At 42.5% G+C, this 17299-nt stretch overlaps 1 protein-coding gene across 4 annotated transcripts; it reads left to right on the forward strand.

Annotated features, from left to right (window-relative positions):
• The first annotated feature begins 1207 nt into the window (after positions 1 to 1207).
• On the forward strand, positions 1208 to 15531 carry scaf11 (SR-related CTD-associated factor 11). 4 transcript variants are annotated; one of them, XM_085436639.1, is made up of 15 exons: positions 1208 to 1389; positions 5894 to 5940; positions 6065 to 6210; positions 6950 to 7033; positions 7393 to 7472; positions 7583 to 7662; positions 7750 to 7787; positions 7883 to 7953; positions 9676 to 9801; positions 10159 to 10259; positions 10616 to 12934; positions 13373 to 13701; positions 13842 to 14015; positions 14124 to 14243; positions 14567 to 15531. In XM_085436639.1, exons 2-15 carry the CDS (start codon positions 5922 to 5924, stop codon positions 14660 to 14662), a joined length of 3783 nt encoding a protein of 1260 aa, XP_085292765.1. In that variant the 5' UTR covers positions 1208 to 1389; positions 5894 to 5921; the 3' UTR covers positions 14663 to 15531. The 4 variants fall into 4 exon arrangements, with proteins under 4 accessions (XP_085292765.1, XP_085292766.1, XP_085292767.1 ...); XM_085436640.1 differs by having other exon boundaries at positions 6956 to 7033; XM_085436641.1 differs by lacking the exons at positions 14124 to 14243; positions 14567 to 15531 and having other exon boundaries at positions 13373 to 13411; positions 13492 to 13701.
• Positions 15532 to 17299: the final 1768 nt, after the last annotated feature.

Raw genomic sequence — 17299 nt, forward strand, 5'->3', positions numbered from 1 at the left:
TTATGACAGTGTACCCATCTTCTGATGGCTTCTTCCAGCAGGATAACGCACCATATCACAAATCTCAAACTGATTTCTTGAACCTTTCCAGGTTCAAGACACCGTTCTGGTTTCAGAATCTTTCCAGCATCTAGCTGAATCTATACCATGAAAAATGAAGTCAGTACTTGAAAACAGTAAAGTCCATTGTGTGTAAATCTACCTCTCCTGCCCTTGAAAAGCCACACTAGTGGATACATTTATCTACTTTATACCTGTATGGGTAGAAATGGACTTTTAATACCCTTATTTATAATAGCTATGTGTGTGGGGATCGTGAAACGGAAATGCCAAACTGATTAAGCACACTAAAACTTTAAAATGGCAAATAGAACTTTTGTTGGTTTTTCTAGTCCAAAGACAAAATGACAGATGAGACTGTAATTTATTTTCATAAGTTTCAGTGGGTGGGCAGATGTTTCCTCGGAGTGTGCAGCCACACCCCAGCTCATCCTTAAACACACCTCTGCTCCCTGCTATAAAGTTTCAGTCGGTTAGAAAGTGCTGGCAGTGTTTTGACTGTTGTGGTCTTTGTTCCAAACAAATAATCTCATTTCAGTCAAGGTTGCGTGATTATAAGCACAGAATTTGTGGTTGTTTAAAATATCTGGCTTGTTTTTACTACTAGCACATGCTCTGCCTCAGGTAACATTAAGCGAGTAAGCGATGGTTTGTGTAGATGTGTGTTTTTCTAAAGTAGGCGGGAAGAGAAATAGACTACTGTGTAAAAACAGACATCTGTACACTGCTATTATGTTGTTTTCATCAGACTGGACAGAGTCAGTATAAAATGTATCTTTGATAGGACCTGGGACTTTGGACTAACTCCACCACACACTAAACTTCAGCTCTCTGTTTACTGCATCATGACTTATCATGTGTGCTTGATTGTATGTAAGTTTCATATGTATTTATTCACGTTTTAAATTACAGTAAGAGTTTTATTATAATTGTGTACTGATTTATTTGGCTTAATCATTTGGAGTTATTGGATTAATGAGATAAATCGGCAATATAGGCGAAAGCCCCTATAACTTCGAAGAAAGCGTAAGTGAATGCTGAAAAAAGTCTGCTTTCTCATCCACTTGTTGCTGCTTCTCTTTCCATGTAAATAAATGCCAGATAGAAGGTATTCGCTTTGTAATATTCGGCGGTTCCCATAGGGGGCGCCAACGGCACCAACTCGCAGCCCGACTGCAAGACATGTGGCTGGGACTTTCGGAAAGCTACACTCGCTCTTTAGTCCTAAACAATTCCCAGATTGTGTGACTGGTCAGCATTCCCTAGCAGGAGTTTGCACGCTAAGAAGCCGTTTACTAGGCGCAAACCAGCCGCAGCTGCGCTCAAACGGTGAGTAACGACACCTGACGTTAGCTAAGCGGAGCTAGCTGCTAGGAGGCTAAAAGCAACGTAAGCAGGTGCTGTTGTTCAAAGCCGCTAGTTAGCTCTCAGCTAAACTCGCTAGCTAACTTGTGACCTTCAGTACAATCATCGTGGCTGATATTAAACGGTAGTTAGCCTTATTTACCGCCGTGCTAACAGTCTGCTAGCTCCAAATGTAGCTGTGTTTTTAGCTAGCAGTAGCTCGCTAGCTAACCAACAACAACCGTGTTGTGGCCGTCGTGTTGGCACTGGTTGAACAAGTTGGAGCTAATTTTGTGTCTCCAGCAGCCAGGCCGTACTGGCAAAAACACGCAACAAGCTTTTCAAATACCCCACATTTTACTGATGCAGTATGACTTTTAGACTAAGTTAGCATTTACATTTAAAAGACTGACTTTCAAGCTGCCTTCGGGCTTCGCAGTTAACCGGTGTTCCGAGTAGAAACACTTGAAATGGCCTGTGTTGACTTCGTTTGTTTGACTTGTTCAGTAATGCGGCTGTGTTCTTAGTCCGTTGCAGGAGCTTTAGCTAAACAAATTAGAAGTGTTCATATTTGGAGGATAGGAATTTCCAGACTGATTCGGGGTCAGTTATGGGAGACTCTCAGAAGTGTGGTGGCCTGGCGGAGTTGGGTTTGTTCACAGTGACTCAGGCTGTTAGTTACTCAAGTGTGCGTTCAGGCTACAAACATTCCTTCAACTGATAGACGCTAGAACATGGACTTGGTCAAAAATCTTGTCTGTACCTGTTTGTATTGGTTTTAGGCAACTGTTACCCAACCAAGCGTGCCGGAATAAATCAAATCTAAACCATTTCACTTTCACTTCTTGGTCTGAGTGCAACACAATCTATAGTGGTGATTGTAACTAACAGTAGTAGGTTTGTAATAGTAAAGTAGTGAAAAATTCCCTCATCAGTTCCAAAAATACATCTACCACGCCAAGATATCAGACCAAATGAGCACAACACAGACGAATATTATGGAGTAATTTAAAAAAAAAGAGGGGGGGGGGGGGATTCCTTGTTGCTTTAATTGTGTCTGTGGGGCCTTTAATGAACCTTTCACTCTCTCTCCCCTGTTGTGGCAAAAAAGTGATTTCCGGTATTTGCTCCCCCCCAAAGAAAAAAGAAAGAAAGAAAGATTGCTTGTATTCAGACAGTTGTCACTGACTTGTTGTCCTATAATTTGTGAAACCTGTCAAACCCTATGTCATGAATGATACCAAGTCATTTCGAGCCACAAACAACATTCCTGTCACAAGGTAGAAGCTGCAGTTATTTTTTTTGAAAGTGGGTTTTATACATCCTTCATTCACCTAAACAGTCTTATTTACATTAAAAAAAATGTATTTTATAAGAGTGATCTGACCAAGAGGGCAGCAGAAATTGCAACAAATATAACATAATAGTTGTATAAACATATTTTAAGTGATATATTATCCCTCCATGAACCCTGATGACTACAGTCTTTTTTACTAATATAAGAAAAGACATTACACATAAAAACAGAAATCACTTTTTGGCACAAGGCCTTTCTCACTAGAACGGTAACAATGAAACTTACGAGAAATACAAATCTGTACCGTGTCACAACTGATAAAACACATTTAGCTTTTGACAGTCCCACCGATATGTTGTTATTGCATTTTTGGGTATCATATTGTTATTGACTGAGTTTTGATTGGTTAGTTCTTACAACACTTATTAGAATTTCTGATTTTACATTGTTAGATAGATTATTGCTTTAATACACAGCTTATTTAAAAATAGATGTGAATTGCAAAAGTAGTTTTTTTCCACTTGACAGGTGTGACTAAGCTACAATCTTTTTGCAATAGATACTCAGTTCTTTAATGGTACTCCACCTTTTTTTTTTTTTTTTTTTAAAAGTTCTATTACAGCAGTAGAGGGGTGTATTATCTGTGATTAGGTCATATTGCACAGTGGCTATTTTTCTTCTGATAAATTATTTATTCAGGGATTTCAGCGAAAGTATCGTATTCTCTGCATCTGAGGCTTATCGCTTTGTTATTTCAAAAGAAATAAAGGAGATAAAATCTGGGGTAGATTGTGGCCCCAATAAAGTGCAAGATAACTTCATAATCTGTAGCCAAGTCGAGAGCAGCCGAGAAATGGGGTCACTACTGTTTATTGATGGTGTGACTTGCTGATAGAAGTGGCAGGAGGAGTTGGGAGTGTACAGATCTGTACGCTCTGCTCAGATTGCGTCAAATGCTGTAAAACTGATGAGGCAGTGCTTCACAGTGCAAATGAATAATGACCCAAAGCACACTGCAAAAGCAACCCAAGAGTTTGTCAAGACAAAGAAATGGGATATTCTTCAATTTCATTTAATCACCTTAACGCAACAGTTTACTGATGACAAAAATGAAGGCAGAGAGACCCACAAACACACAGCAGCTGAAGGTGGCTATAGTAAAAGCCTGACAGAATATCTGGGAAGTATTAGGACTATGTATAAAAATGGTTGTAATTCCTGAACAGTTAATCCAGTACTTCTGCTAAACCCCTTGAACTCAAGCTGAAAGTCAGCACTTCAGTCACGTCTTGATTGTATTGTTAAGACTTTAGCAACTTTACTTCTCCTACTTTACTGCTTCCAATCCAGTACTCTAACTGTACTCTTAAAAACTACTTGTGCTATTATTTGAGAGAATCAACTCTCTCAAACTCAAAGTTTTAATCAATAAGACAGTCAAACAAGTTTTGATCATCTCAGTAAAAAAAACAAACTCAAAAGTTCACAGAAAGTGTCACCATTCACTCAGTCTCTACAGTTATTAGTGGGATGCATTTAACTTCCACTCCTTATAAATACACCTTGGCTTTGGGATCTGCTCATACAAAGTACGGATCCCTCAGTGTTAGATCAACAAACTTTTTTCTTTACTGAGAGGAATAGACGGTGAATCATTCTTTAATCTGCAAGGCAACATCTGCCTCCGCAGGCATGTTTCATTCTGGACTGCTTTATGCTTTATACTTATGCTTAGCATTAAGATTCCTTATTCCCTTATGCTGTTTTTTTATGGTCATGCTTGATTCTCCTTTTTCTGCCGTCTGTTTTGATTAAATATTAAAGGTACAGCCCTTAAATGGTTCCAGTATTTTTTGTCAGATAGGAGTTTCTCTGGCCAGGCTGTGTTTATTCGTGTTTTAGTATTTATTGGTTGCTGATTTAGCGATTTAGCACACCTGCTCATGCACGAAGAGTTGAGCTGATACATGAGAAGCAATGATGATGTTAACTGAATTGAATCCAGCTAAGTCAAAGCTTTGTGTTAAGTGTTAAACCTGTGATAATATGATGAGAGAGTGAGAGGGAAAGAGCCATTGACTGAGTTTTTCAGTCTTGTTAACTCTCTTGAACACAGTGTTCATTCACAAATTTGCTGTGAAGACACAAAGAAATGTTTTTGTTGTGTGATAACATGCAAACTCTGCATGCAAACATTTGGAGGCACCGTTCTCAGACACGGATCGATGCAGAGCAGTGAAAGATGCCAACCTCAAATGAGCCAGTGAAAATCGTGGTTGTTGTTGGTTCTTGTCAGTCTCATTATAAAGTGCTTTTAGTCCTTGTTTTTTTTTTTTTTTTCTTTTCTTTTTTTTCCCTTCCCTCCTCTGTAAAATAGGACAGTGTTAAAGCATTCTCTCTCTCTCTCTCTCTCTCTCTCTCAGTCCTGGAACCAGCTAATGGGCCCTAAAAATATACAGAACTTTGCAAAAATATGATGGCAGTGTAAATCACACAAGCTCAGGTTGAAACTTGTCATAAAGATTTCTACTTTAGTGTTGCTTATTCTGCAGAATGTGTTTTGTGAAAGTGGCAGTTTGATGACTCGCTGTATTTCCACTAAGCTGATGTTGCATTGACAGATTTTGTTTTTGTGTAAGACTGAATAAATGTGGATTTAAAAGTGAATGTACCTCTTCCAGAAAGGACAGTATCCTTTAATTGTATTGTGCAAATTCATGTGCAGGATGTTGATCCAGCATAATGTAATCATCCTAAAACGTAAATATACCTGCATGTCTCTATTCTACAGCATGAACCAGGTTTGATGTGCACAGTTGATTCCCAGAGAAAACTGAGCTTGGACATCATTGCTTATTTCTAAAATAAGAAAGAGGTTTACCTCAATCTTGTCTTATATTGTTTAGAGCCAGGTGGGAGTTTTCCTCTGCAGTTCATTTGTATTTTTCACTATTTATTTGTCAAAATTCAAGGGACCTGCTAGTAGGAAGTGTCTGACAGGTTTGTTCAGAGGATTTGATAAAAATGCAAATCTTTAACAAAGACGCTTCATAGTAAACTGATAACTAAGGCTGTTTATCTACCATTAACCTTCTGAGGGGGAAAAAAAGAGATTGTTTTGTTACATGCTACATTCAGTATCTTGCAGTATCTAACCAACTCTTCATTTCTGTCACCTTCCCTCTGTTGTAGTGGGGATCACGACAGCCAGGGGCCGGACATGATTGGAGCTGGAAGCGGTGAGAAATTCTAACCTTCGTTTAGCTGCATGTTGCATAAACATAGCAGACTCTATTTTTTTAAGACTGATTGGTGTAAGTAAATATTTTTCATACTTGTGTGTATCCTCTGCGGCGTATACAGGCGGCCAGGGCCCGCCTGATGGGGCAGACGGCGAGGAGGCGGAGAGGTGTCCTATCTGCCTGGGCGTCCTGGCTGGAGGCGAACTCGCCATGCCTGATAGCTGCTGCCATGTCTTCTGCCTCAGATGCCTCCTCACATGGGCAGAGGTGACACTCAGATAACGCTAATATAGTAGTGGCACTAAGTGGAAGTGATTTTTAGGTCATGTCATGTGTAGTGAACAATTATATATCTGGTCTGTCTGTGAATTAATCACTATATTCTGTCTTAGATCCAGAATGATATTTTAATGAGTATTAGTGCATTGACAACAAAGGTGACTTGGGATGTGAGAAAGCAACCAATGCCATCAAAGCCCGGTTTGATGTGCTAAAACTGGCTTTCTGTTTGTTAATGTTGGCTAACGTTACCTGCTAGCAAAGACACATATCAGTGTAACAGCTAGCAGGCTAACCGTAGTTTACTTCCTCACTAAAGTTGTTGCAGACAAGATGTTACCTGTAGCTCCTTATAACAAGTTTTTGTTGTGCTGGGTGTTGGTTGACATTAGTGATTAGTGGATTTTTGAGCTACATTTAGCTAGTGTTGCTCACCTTTGACACTGGGCCCCGGTCCACATGCTGTTGGAGGAAACCAGGGAAGTTGGGGAAGGTCGGATCATTTTAGTTATGTTTATTCTCTTTAAACTTGGCAGTAAAAAGCCTTGAGTACAGAGGGAAAAGTTCAAAGGCGTTAGCAATGATATTCTTGTGCCAGTACTCATGCCAAAAATAGCATCTAGTGATTTCCCTCATGTCAGACTGGAAAAGCCCGTAAGCCTTTAAGCATTCATGCCTTTCATTCGTATTAGTGTACTAATGATGTTTTGTTTGCTTTAATTTGAAGCTGCAGATGGCTCCTTCCTGCCCCGTGGATAGAAGACCTTTCAGTCATGTTTACAGATGGGACAGGATTCTCGGCTGTGTGCAGGTCAATGTGCTGTTTTCTCTGTTTACTGCTGTTGTTTTAAGCTTTGTTGAAATTTCCTGTGCTGTAAAGCTGAGACACCCGCTGCCTGCTGTTAACGAGAAATACGGAGCGTTATTTTCCCATGATGTCAGTTTATTTGAAGTGTATTTAAGAAGAATTTTAACAGCTGAAAAAAAATTTGGTTGAAGTGGTTTTGAGTTAGCCTGGGATTGACCTAGAAGGTAAAGCCAGCAGTCAAAATTAGTTTTGTTTCCAAGTCACATGTAGGCCAGCTGTCAAGCCACCACACTGCCTCACATGACTTTTGTCTTTATATGTACTTAAAAAATAAATAAATAAATATGCTTCTATCCTCAAAGGTCCCTGTGAGGAAGCGACTGTCTCAAAGCGATGCTGAGAACTGCTGCTGTAGAAACCCTGAACAAAAAGTCTGTCTCAAGTGAGTGTTAGACTGTTTCTTTCTTAACATTACTGGGTCGCCTCTTAGGCCGGCCCTTGACATTTGACTGTGAGTGCAACCAAGAACTGATAAAATGGTTATCTTTTCAGAAGCAAGCCCACAAGAAGGTTGAGACGGCAAAAGGTGGAGAGGACGGCAGGCGCTAAAACAAAAGGACTTGTGAGGAAATGTATGTTAGAGTGCTTCTGCCCCAGAAATGTGGCTAGCCTTTTCTCGCATTGTGTCAGCAATCTCACGTCTTTAAATGTGTTTATAGGTAACGATGAGGATCCCTCCTCACTGAGCAGAAAAAAGGTAACTGCTTTGTTTTTTTTGTTTTTTATCTGTCCCACACACGTTTCACTGTTAGGTTTGATGTCACTGTTGATTCTTTGCATTTCTTTCTTCAGGTGAGAGGAACAGACTGCTGTACGTGGTCACCTCCTCCCTGTGTTTCATTAGTTACGTCAGCACAGGACGTGTAAGTGACACTGATTTAATGAAATAATATGTTAGTAGTTTTTTTTGTAGTTTGTACTCTTTGTCAGGATTTTTTTTTTAAAGTGCTTACAGCGATCATGTTTAAAGTGCGCTCAGTCGATCAGTTGGAGAAGTCAAAAAATTAGGTTGAATTCTAAACATAGTAGGTGGATCTTTAAAAAGTTTTATGGTATTAAACACATTAACATTAAAATTTATTAGTGGAGTCACTGCACAAAACTCCAGCACACAGTGCCTCTTTGACATATTGCATGCATTAACGTCTTGCTGTTTTAGAAACAGGCCAGACTATGGTAAATGGTAAATGGCCTGCATTTGTATAGCGCTTTTCTAGTCCCTAAGGACCCCAAAGCGCTTCACACTACATTCAGTCATTCACCCATTCACACACACATTCACACACTGGCGATGGCAAGCTACATTGTAGCCACAGCTGCCCTGGGGCGCACTGACAGAGGCGAGGCTGCTGGACACTGGCGCCACCGGGCCCTCTGACCACCACCAGTAGGCAAACACGGGGTTAGGAAACATCTTGGGCAAGACTATGTTTCACATCCTATGTCAGTAAGGCTTTATTGATAGGACAGCTCTGAATCATGGTTAACTTCATTCACGTGCAGTGATGAATTATTGTGCTAACTGTGCACTATTAACATGTCACCTAAACAACCAAAGGTTGACTTTTTATGTGTAAGCAGGATTAACTGTAAGAGTAGACTGATACATTGTAGCTTAACAGTTTTAGCTCATGTCTTTAAAAATAGAAAAAATAAAAAACTTACAAAATTCTCGATGCTGGCAGAGGGTCTCCTGAGGCTGCAGTGTATAGACAGAAACTCTGAAAACGATAAAGAAAACATCCTTACCAACTCCGTCAGTGGAACTGTTTTATTCCCGTGGTTTTCAACCCACTGGGGATAGAGCAACTGAAGATGGAAACATCAGGGAAACTAAGATGAATAAACATTGATTTTGTAATGTGCTGACCTTCAGTTCACTCAAATTTGACTTCAGGCAGACATGCCAGAAAAAGTTGGTGTTTGGATATGGAAAGGTGCAAGTTTAATGACACTCCTGAAGAAAACCACAACTCGTGGTGGTTAAAACTGGTGCCTGAAAGCGTTTCTGAAACTCCCCACACTGTGTGTGGAAGATGTTTCGGTTCGGATATCGTTTGGAGTGGCAGTGATTTTTTTTTTTTTCTTTTCTTTTCACACTGATAAACAAGTTGGAAAAATGTTGTAAATTTAACCACATACTTTAGCTTCTTGCTTTTATTTTTGAACTATCATCAGTGTATTACATGAAAATTAGACAGATGTTTTTACATTTGTGTTTCCATGGTGATCTTGGTCATCACTGCATCATAAAGTGGTATTGAGGAGCACTTAAAAAGTAACTTGTAAAATTAGCTGTAAGTATAGACCTTTTTATAGATATAAAGTCTGCTTCTTCTAAGAATAGGTAACATCAAATAATTGACAGATTACAGTTTAGACCTATTTTAACTGTAGAAACCAAAAAATATCTCATGTTCAGAAGCTGGACGGCAGGGCAGATGGGTAAATCTACTTCTGAACATGAGATATTTTGGGTACCTGGGAACCATTTATTTTGGACTATAACTTTACATTTGAAATTCAAATTAGTGCTGTGTAGAAAGCACTTTTGTAACTCTTACCCTGCTTTCACTGTCCTTCAGTGCAGATCCTGAGTGGCTGGCAGAAGATATACCATATGACACTGGACTCAAGCAGTGCAAGCCCCAGGTGCAGCACTGTCCCTGGCTCTCTCCTGCTGCTCCCATCCCTGCTAATGGCACCTCAAGGTAATAAAATTCCCACTGCTGTGACCGTTTTCACAAACTGACAACATCTTTCATTAGATCCTATCCACAGCCTCAGTTTGACACTCGTGGTTTAGTCTGTCAGTCAGGACTATAGAACAGCGCACACAAGGAATTGTCCTGAGTATAAAACACAGGAGCTTTAAAACTGCACACTGAAATGTTTCACTTGGTAAATTCTTGAAAAGTTTGTTTTGGTAACATTGATTGGGGTCCATTCAAACAGGACATTAGAATGAGTTCTTCTTTGGGTTTTTGGGACTTTAAAATTGTGGAAAAGTAGGAATGAAGAACGCACTGAGATAAAATCTGACCTCTAGCTGTTTGTTGGTTTTACAGGCAGAGTTTCCATGGAACCAGTTGGAATCACAACACGTTTCCATTTGGATTTGGCTCATTTCCATTTACCTCCAGCTCACCGTTCACCCCGAGCAACTTTGGTGAGACACATTCGACACAGTTGACTTTTTTCTATGATCACAAAGCAAGAAAGCACGAGACGAGGCTAATCGAAACGTATTGGCTGAAGCATATGCTTATTACGCCAACCAGACAATCCTCATAGGGGATTGTCTGGTTGTTGGGGTTTTCTGTTTCATGTTGTATGGTCTCTAGGTGACTGTAGTGACTGTATGGATGGATGAAATGTAGAAGAACCATTAAAGTCTTGAACTAGATATCAATAAGAAGTAAAATCAAATGACTGTATTCAAACGGCAGCTGCTGTTCATAGGAAACACTGGACCAAAATAATAGTGAATCACAGGCTTCTATAACCAGTCTCTCTGCCGTGTAGTGTTTCAGGGTGTTGTCTGCGCCATCACGTGTCCCAAAGGAGGAGAGAAGAGAGGTGGCCGAGCTTCAACCTCCAAAGCCCCCACCAAAGAGACAGAGTCTCTACCGTCGAGACGATCAGGACGCAACAGCAGCAAAACTCAAGAAGAGACTCCTGCATCTGACCCTTCAACACCTCCACAGTCCAGTTTGTCAGACTCCGACTCATCTGCTAGCCAGTCCACAAGGCCTGGCAAGGCTTCTCAGGTGCCGGCCAAGAGGAAAGGGAAACGAGTGACAAACCGAAAGGCTAGCGGCAAACGGAAAGCCACAACGAGAAAAAAAAGCTCTCCGGAAGTTGTTAACAGTCCAGCAGCTAGCGAGGAGGAAGCACAGGAGGACGCAGTGGAAGAGGCATGTGAGGAAGTGCAGGAGGAAGCACAGGTAGAGGCACAGGAAGCATCACAGGAGGAGGAAAATGACGTGAGTCAAAACAGGGAGGAGGTGGAGGAAGAAGAAGAGGAAGATAAAACTGAACAGGAGCAGGATGGAAGTCACTCAGAACAGCAGCAGTCTGACGCTGAAGATGGTCTCAATGAGGAACAGGATGGTTTCAATTCCTCTGATGAGCAGCGAGCCGGAGGAGCTATGAATGATGTGGGACAGGAGAGTGAGGAAGCTCAGGAACAAAGTGATGAGCACGAGCAAGAAGAGAAAGCCGACGAAGGTGAGAGTGACGTCTCATGTCCCTCAGGATCAGCTGTTAGCAGCCCTGGTTTGTGCTCTGAAGGAGTCGAGAGGAAAAAAGAGAAGGAAGAGCAGGCCAGTCCAGTTTCCTCTGGAGAAAAGCATCCAGAGGAAAGGACTTCGCCATCCCCATCCCACTCCTCCACACAGAATGCTCTGGAAGATGTAGTGTCTCCACAGTGTGACGAGCAGGTGGAGCAGGATGATGAAATGGACATTTGTGCAGAGTCAGAAGATGCCAACAATGAAGAATCTTCAAAGAAAGTGAAGGCTGAATCATGTGGGAGTTTAGCACAACCTGGTTCTCCCTCTGCTCGAGAGGAAAATGTAGCTGACCAAGAAGCGAAAGTTTCAGAGGTCATTGAGGCAGAAATGCTGGCATCAATAGAGCATTCGGGAGTCGACAACTCTGTGGAAGAATCCAAGGATGACACAAGTGTTGTCCCCATGGACTGCAGTTCACCCACGAGCGAGCATGGGAACAGCCCCGTTTTGGAACCTCCGAGTGAGACTGCTTCCCCTGCTCCTGTAGAACCACCTCCTACAACTTCTGAAAGCCACGTCACCAAAGATGAAGGCGCCAAGGACAAAAGGGAGAGAGACAGGAGCCAAGAGAGGAAGAATGGCAAGCAGCGGAGATCTCGCTTCCACTCTCCAACTTCCACGTGGTCACCTAAGAGGGACTCAAAGAGAGAAACATGCAGGCGTTCACGTTCACGGTCTAGAGAACGTGACAGCAGCCCTTCCCCGAGGCGCTCTTCACGGGCTCGCAGCAGAGAAAGAGACAGGGACCGGGATGGAGACAGAGACTATTCTAGGAGAGATCGTAGTCGGGACAGAAGGAGGCGACGGTCCCGCTCAAGATCCCGGTCAAGGTCCCGGTCTAGATCTCGATCTAGAACAAGATCACACAGACGAGGGCCCAGCCCTGAATGGTCGACATCTAGAGAGCAGTCTCCTCAGAGGAAGGAGCGTAGAAGCTGGAGATCTGGAGCCGGTGGTGGGTCTGGCAGTGAAGGACGGAGGTATCACAGCAGCGCTGGCCACTTTGAAAATGGTGTCCCTGCAGAAAGTTCTCCTGATCGCCAGAGCTCAGACAATCCCGATTGGGTTACAGAAAAGATTCGAGGAGATGCTGATGGAAGGAACCGGGACTTCGGGTACAGCAGCAGCTCACGCTGGGAAGACCATCGTGGAAGTGGTGGGAACAGAGGAGAACAACGAAGTCGAGGGGGCCCTGGAGGGTTTGAACGTGGCCGGGGCGGAGGACGTGGTGGTGGCAACCGCAACTTTTACAACCAACAGGAAGAAATGTCTGACAGCCGCTGGCAGTCGAGGAACAACTTCTCAGGTACAGGCAACAATTCAGGGAACGACGCATACAGCCGATTCAATGAAAACCGAGGTGGCGGGCGCAGGAAAGAGCCTGAGCCAGGCGAGCCTATGGTTGACCGCTCAGGCTGGTCCTCTGCATCCAGCTGGGCTGTCAGGAGGACACTGCCTGCAGATGTTCAAGACTATTACTCAAAAAGGGAGAGAGGCCCGGGCACGTGGAGCCGGCAGGAGGAAGAGCAGCAGCCACCAGCTGCAGCAGGTGAGACCTCTTTATTTTGTCGATACACCTCCAAAAAATCAGGCATCACTGTGTTGTCTGCACTGCAGAGTTGAAAAGTAAAGAAGCATGTTATACATTATGGTGGTATGTGTTGAATATTCTCTTTGAGCCAACGAGAAGAAGATAATTTTAGTTCATGTGTGAGGAGAGAACAACTAGAAATTACCCCCAGGTATCTGCACTCCATTCGATTTAGAGGAAACTGTGATTTCTTTGAAGTTAATTTATTCCTTTGAAAGTCTCACAACATCTATTTTTGATATAAGGCGGCTCTTTTCATTCTGCCTTCTGCGAATCCTGTCCTGCACTTTTTTATATAAACCTACGTGAATAAGCACAGACAGAGTTTTATTTAGCCTCTCACATTCACTGTCCCCTCACATTTTTTCATTATTATTTGTGGTCCTTGTTCTCCAGATCCTCCAAAAAGCGATCCTCCTCTCCAGGCAGTCCCCGGTAATGCTCCGGTGCCTCTGATGAACGTGATTCCACCTCATCCTCCGCAGCTTAATGTTATTCATCACTACCCCATGCAGGCCCCACGAGGAGTCCTGCCGGTCAGCTTGCAGCCTGCAGCACCCTATGCCATGCCTCCTCAGGTCCCCATGCATCTCCACCCTGCTGTGCCGCTGCTGCAGGTGCCCGCTGTGGGTGCTCAGGGCCTCCCACCTCCTCCACCACCACCTCCACCAATGCAGCAAGGCAGCCAGACAGCAGCGGTTCAGCCAGACGGCCACGCTGCACAGGTATGGTAGTCTTGGCAGGATTAGTTTCCAATTCCTGAATGTCTAATGTTTTTATTTATTTATTTTATAAATGGGCACAATAACTGTCTCCAAGCAGTTCTTCCCATAATTCTCTCTGTGATTTTTCCATTTTGCATTAGATGGCCAATACCAAGGTGAGTTTTGTGAAACCAGCATTGCTTCCAACCCCAACCAAAGCTGGGGTTGTAGCAGTGACACAAGGCCAGCCGGCACCAAGCCAGGCGCTGCCATCCTCTACAACTCAGCCCGGCCAGCATAACAAGGCCCAGGCTGACAGCTCCAAAAAAGAAAAGGTAACTGATCTGTCACTCCATCAAAGGTCATTCAGTAAAGTTTTTTTCTTCTCTGCCCTTTTCTGTTTGTTGTCTTTTGGATAATCCAAGTTCCTCTTACTGTTGCAGAAACAACAGATCCAAGAGAAAGCTATAAATGAAGTGAAGACAGCCATCAAACCATTTTACCAAAAGAAGGAGATTACAAAGGAGGAGTACAAGGAGATTGTGCGCAAGGCAGTAGAGAAGGTAAACCCTCAGATTTCTTTTACTGTCATCTGCATTTTTAATGCAATCAGAGCCCAATACACGGCCTTTAAATTATATTGAATACAGACACCTAGCTGTGTGGTAGCCAGGTGTAATGTTCACACAAACTCTGAGAGCAGCTAGCTTATTATTGTTCTCATTATTGAGTGTATTTGCCAACAGTTGCTGCTAACATTAGATATTTTTGGTTTTGTGAAGGCCAAATAAAAGCCCGCTGCTTTTTAAAACAACCACATACAGACTGTTACATTTAGGGATCGGTATTTCCTGACTTTATGTGTTTGGCTTTTCTTCCACTTCAGGTGTGTCACAGCAAGAGTGGGGAGGTGAACTCTGGTAAGGTGGCCAACCTGGTGAAGGCCTACGTGGACAAATACAAGCATGCCCGCAAGAAATGAAACGTCGCCCTGCTGCTGAGGTGGCAAAAACCCTCAAAGACCCATTGAGCTGCTCAAGTGCAATTTCTTCTCCTAGGAATTTGGCCTCCGAGCTGAAAGATGATGGAGAGCCAGCTTTTTTTTTCCCCTTTTCTTTTCTTTTTTTGATATCTCTACCTTTTATTGAATGATGAAGATTTTTTTCTATAGATTTTCATATTTTGTCAGAAAAGAACAACCCAATCAGAAATTGTAATGCAAGAGCCCTTTATTTTGCATAGATCATGTGACTTGGGAACTACTGTAAAGAGCGCAGGCTAGTGTGGGGAGAGGGGGTGGGTGGGGTGGATGATGTTAAAGATGCACCACTCAGTGAAAGACATTTCCAGGGTGCCAGCTGGTACAACGAATTTCTCTGTTAGGGCATCCTGATCGCTTCTGAACTGAATATTGTCAGTGTCCTTTTTTAAATGTTAAATAATATTTCAGATGAGATCCTAGTTTATTGCCTTTATCAATCTGTGTGGCCCAGTGATGGGCTGGAATCTAATGAACGTGATTGTAATCAGGGCCCTGATTGGACCCAAACTGGGTTAACCAATCAGCAGTGAGTGTATAATGTGAGCTGTAGCTCCTGGGTGGGAGGGGGTAGTTTAGAAACTCCACCCCCTTGCTTGAATGTGTAATAAGTGTCTGAGTATACATGAACTGTGGAAGCTATCCAGAGAGTAGTTGAATAAATTAGCTGCCTCCTAACGTGCTTCTGTGTGTGTTGTGACAGGAGTTGCATGAAAGACTTCCTGTTAGAGCGCCGGGTCACTGTAAGATTTAATTGCAGGCTACACGGTGTGACATGAATCTAATAAACAATATCAAGGTAGATATATGTAGAGTGACCAACAGCGTTGGTGCGTTCATGGTCGTTGGAGAACAGCGTGACATGAAGAGAAATGCTCTTTTTCTTAGGTTTCTTTTATGGTACTGTGCAAAAGTCTAGAGCCAACAATGTATTGAAACGTGTAGACATACATGGATACATACTGGGTCTAAACAAAAAAGCTGACTGAGTCTGACTGTTCCAGTGTCTTTTTCTGTCTTTGCTTTTACTGTATTAGCAGTGTGTTTGGGATCATCATCATGATGGAACAGGAACATCACCAACACCACTGGCTGACAAGCACCCCAAAACCAAAGCCTCCCCCGTGTTTTACACGTGGTTGTAGACACTCACTGTTTTATCCTGTCTGCGCTTAGTGACAATAATTTATAGCAGGAATGTGGAATTAACATCTCAATAAGACCTGATTTTCAGTCCAGCTCTTGAGTAATTTGGCATACCCTCAGTCTTTTCTCCGTTTCCCTTCCCTGTTTCTAATGAGGTGTAAGTGAACAGTAGACGGATGGATTTTTCTTTTAAAGACATGACTTTCAGAATACTGTTCCTCTGCTGTAGATCAGTTTTTAGGCTTTCCTTAAGTCTTCTTTGGCTGCTTTTGTTTGTCAAATTTCCTCAAATTTGTAGAAGGACACACTAAACGTCTGTGTGTCCTTATATCGACTGGGATTTGCCAATTTTTCAGCTACTAGCGATACTATTTTTCCTGGGTTTTTTTGTTTGTTTTGTTTTGGGGTTTTTTTGGGCTGTCAAATGGTTTCATCTTTTCAGCTTTATAGATACACTAAAGAAATTTGGGGAAAATGTCTTTTTGCAACAGGCTGCAAGTATCTAAGTGCTTAAAGAAGTTAAAATGGGTTCTTTGCCAAGTTGTCTGTTACTCTGTAGACACAACACTAGTTCGTCCCTTGAGTTATGCTTGAATAATTCATAAGTCAGTGTTAAAGCATTCCTCTGAAAATGGTCAGGCATAAGGACTGGACTGACCTCTGCAGTGCTGTTGCTAATGACTGCTTTTAACAAAATTACAATGCAGTCTGGCTCTTTGGAAACAGGATTCTTGCAAAGTACTGTAAAACAGTCACACATTAGATTAGATAAAACTTTATTAATCCCTCGGGTGGGTTCCTCCGGGAAATTTGGTTTCCAATAGCACAGCACCGACAGAAGTTACAGAATGTGAGCAGAAATGTACCATATATACACACACAATACAGAGACATATATAAATACAGAGTATACAAAAGGGATAAATAGGAATAAGAATACAAGGGAATTGCACATTTCACAGTATTGTGAGTCTATTGCACCGTTGGATATTAACAAAAAGTATTGCACAGTGAAAAGGCACTACAGCTTAGTTCCCTCCTCCTTTGTCCTCCTGTTTCCCCTCCCTCTCCCCTCCAGAGAGGAGTTAAACAGTTTGATAGCGTGTGGAACAAAGGAGTTTTTAAGTCTGTTGGTTCTTGTCTTTGGGAGAAGCAACCTGTCACTGAACAGACTCCTCTGGTTGTTTATGGCCGTGTGCAGAGGATGCCCAGCATTGTCCATAATGTCCAGCAGTTTCTTTTGTCCTTTTCTCTGCCACTATCACCAGAGTGTCCAGCTCCATGCTGACCACAGAGCCAGCCTGGATGAGTCCTTCTTTGCTGTGCTGCTCACCCAGCACACCACAGCATAGAACAGTACTCCAGCAACCACAGACTGGTAAAACATCCTCAGGAGCTTCCTGCAGATGTTGAAGAACCTCCGCCTCCTGAAGA

This window comes from Copadichromis virginalis, linkage group LG17 (assembly GCF_057382275.1).
Source record: "Copadichromis virginalis isolate Kocher_CV1m ecotype Utaka linkage group LG17, C_Virginalis_male_GT1.1, whole genome shotgun sequence".
Taxonomy (NCBI): Eukaryota; Metazoa; Chordata; class Actinopteri; order Cichliformes; family Cichlidae; genus Copadichromis; species Copadichromis virginalis.

Bases quoted from the DNA above. Each gene is read 5' to 3' on its own strand.
- scaf11 (XM_085436639.1), top strand. The intron at 7,034-7,392 runs GTCAATGTGCTG...CTATCCTCAAAG, and splicing joins GGATTCTCGGCTGTGTGCAG to GTCCCTGTGAGGAAGCGACT. The intron at 7,473-7,582 runs GTGAGTGTTAGA...TTATCTTTTCAG, and splicing joins GAACAAAAAGTCTGTCTCAA to AAGCAAGCCCACAAGAAGGT.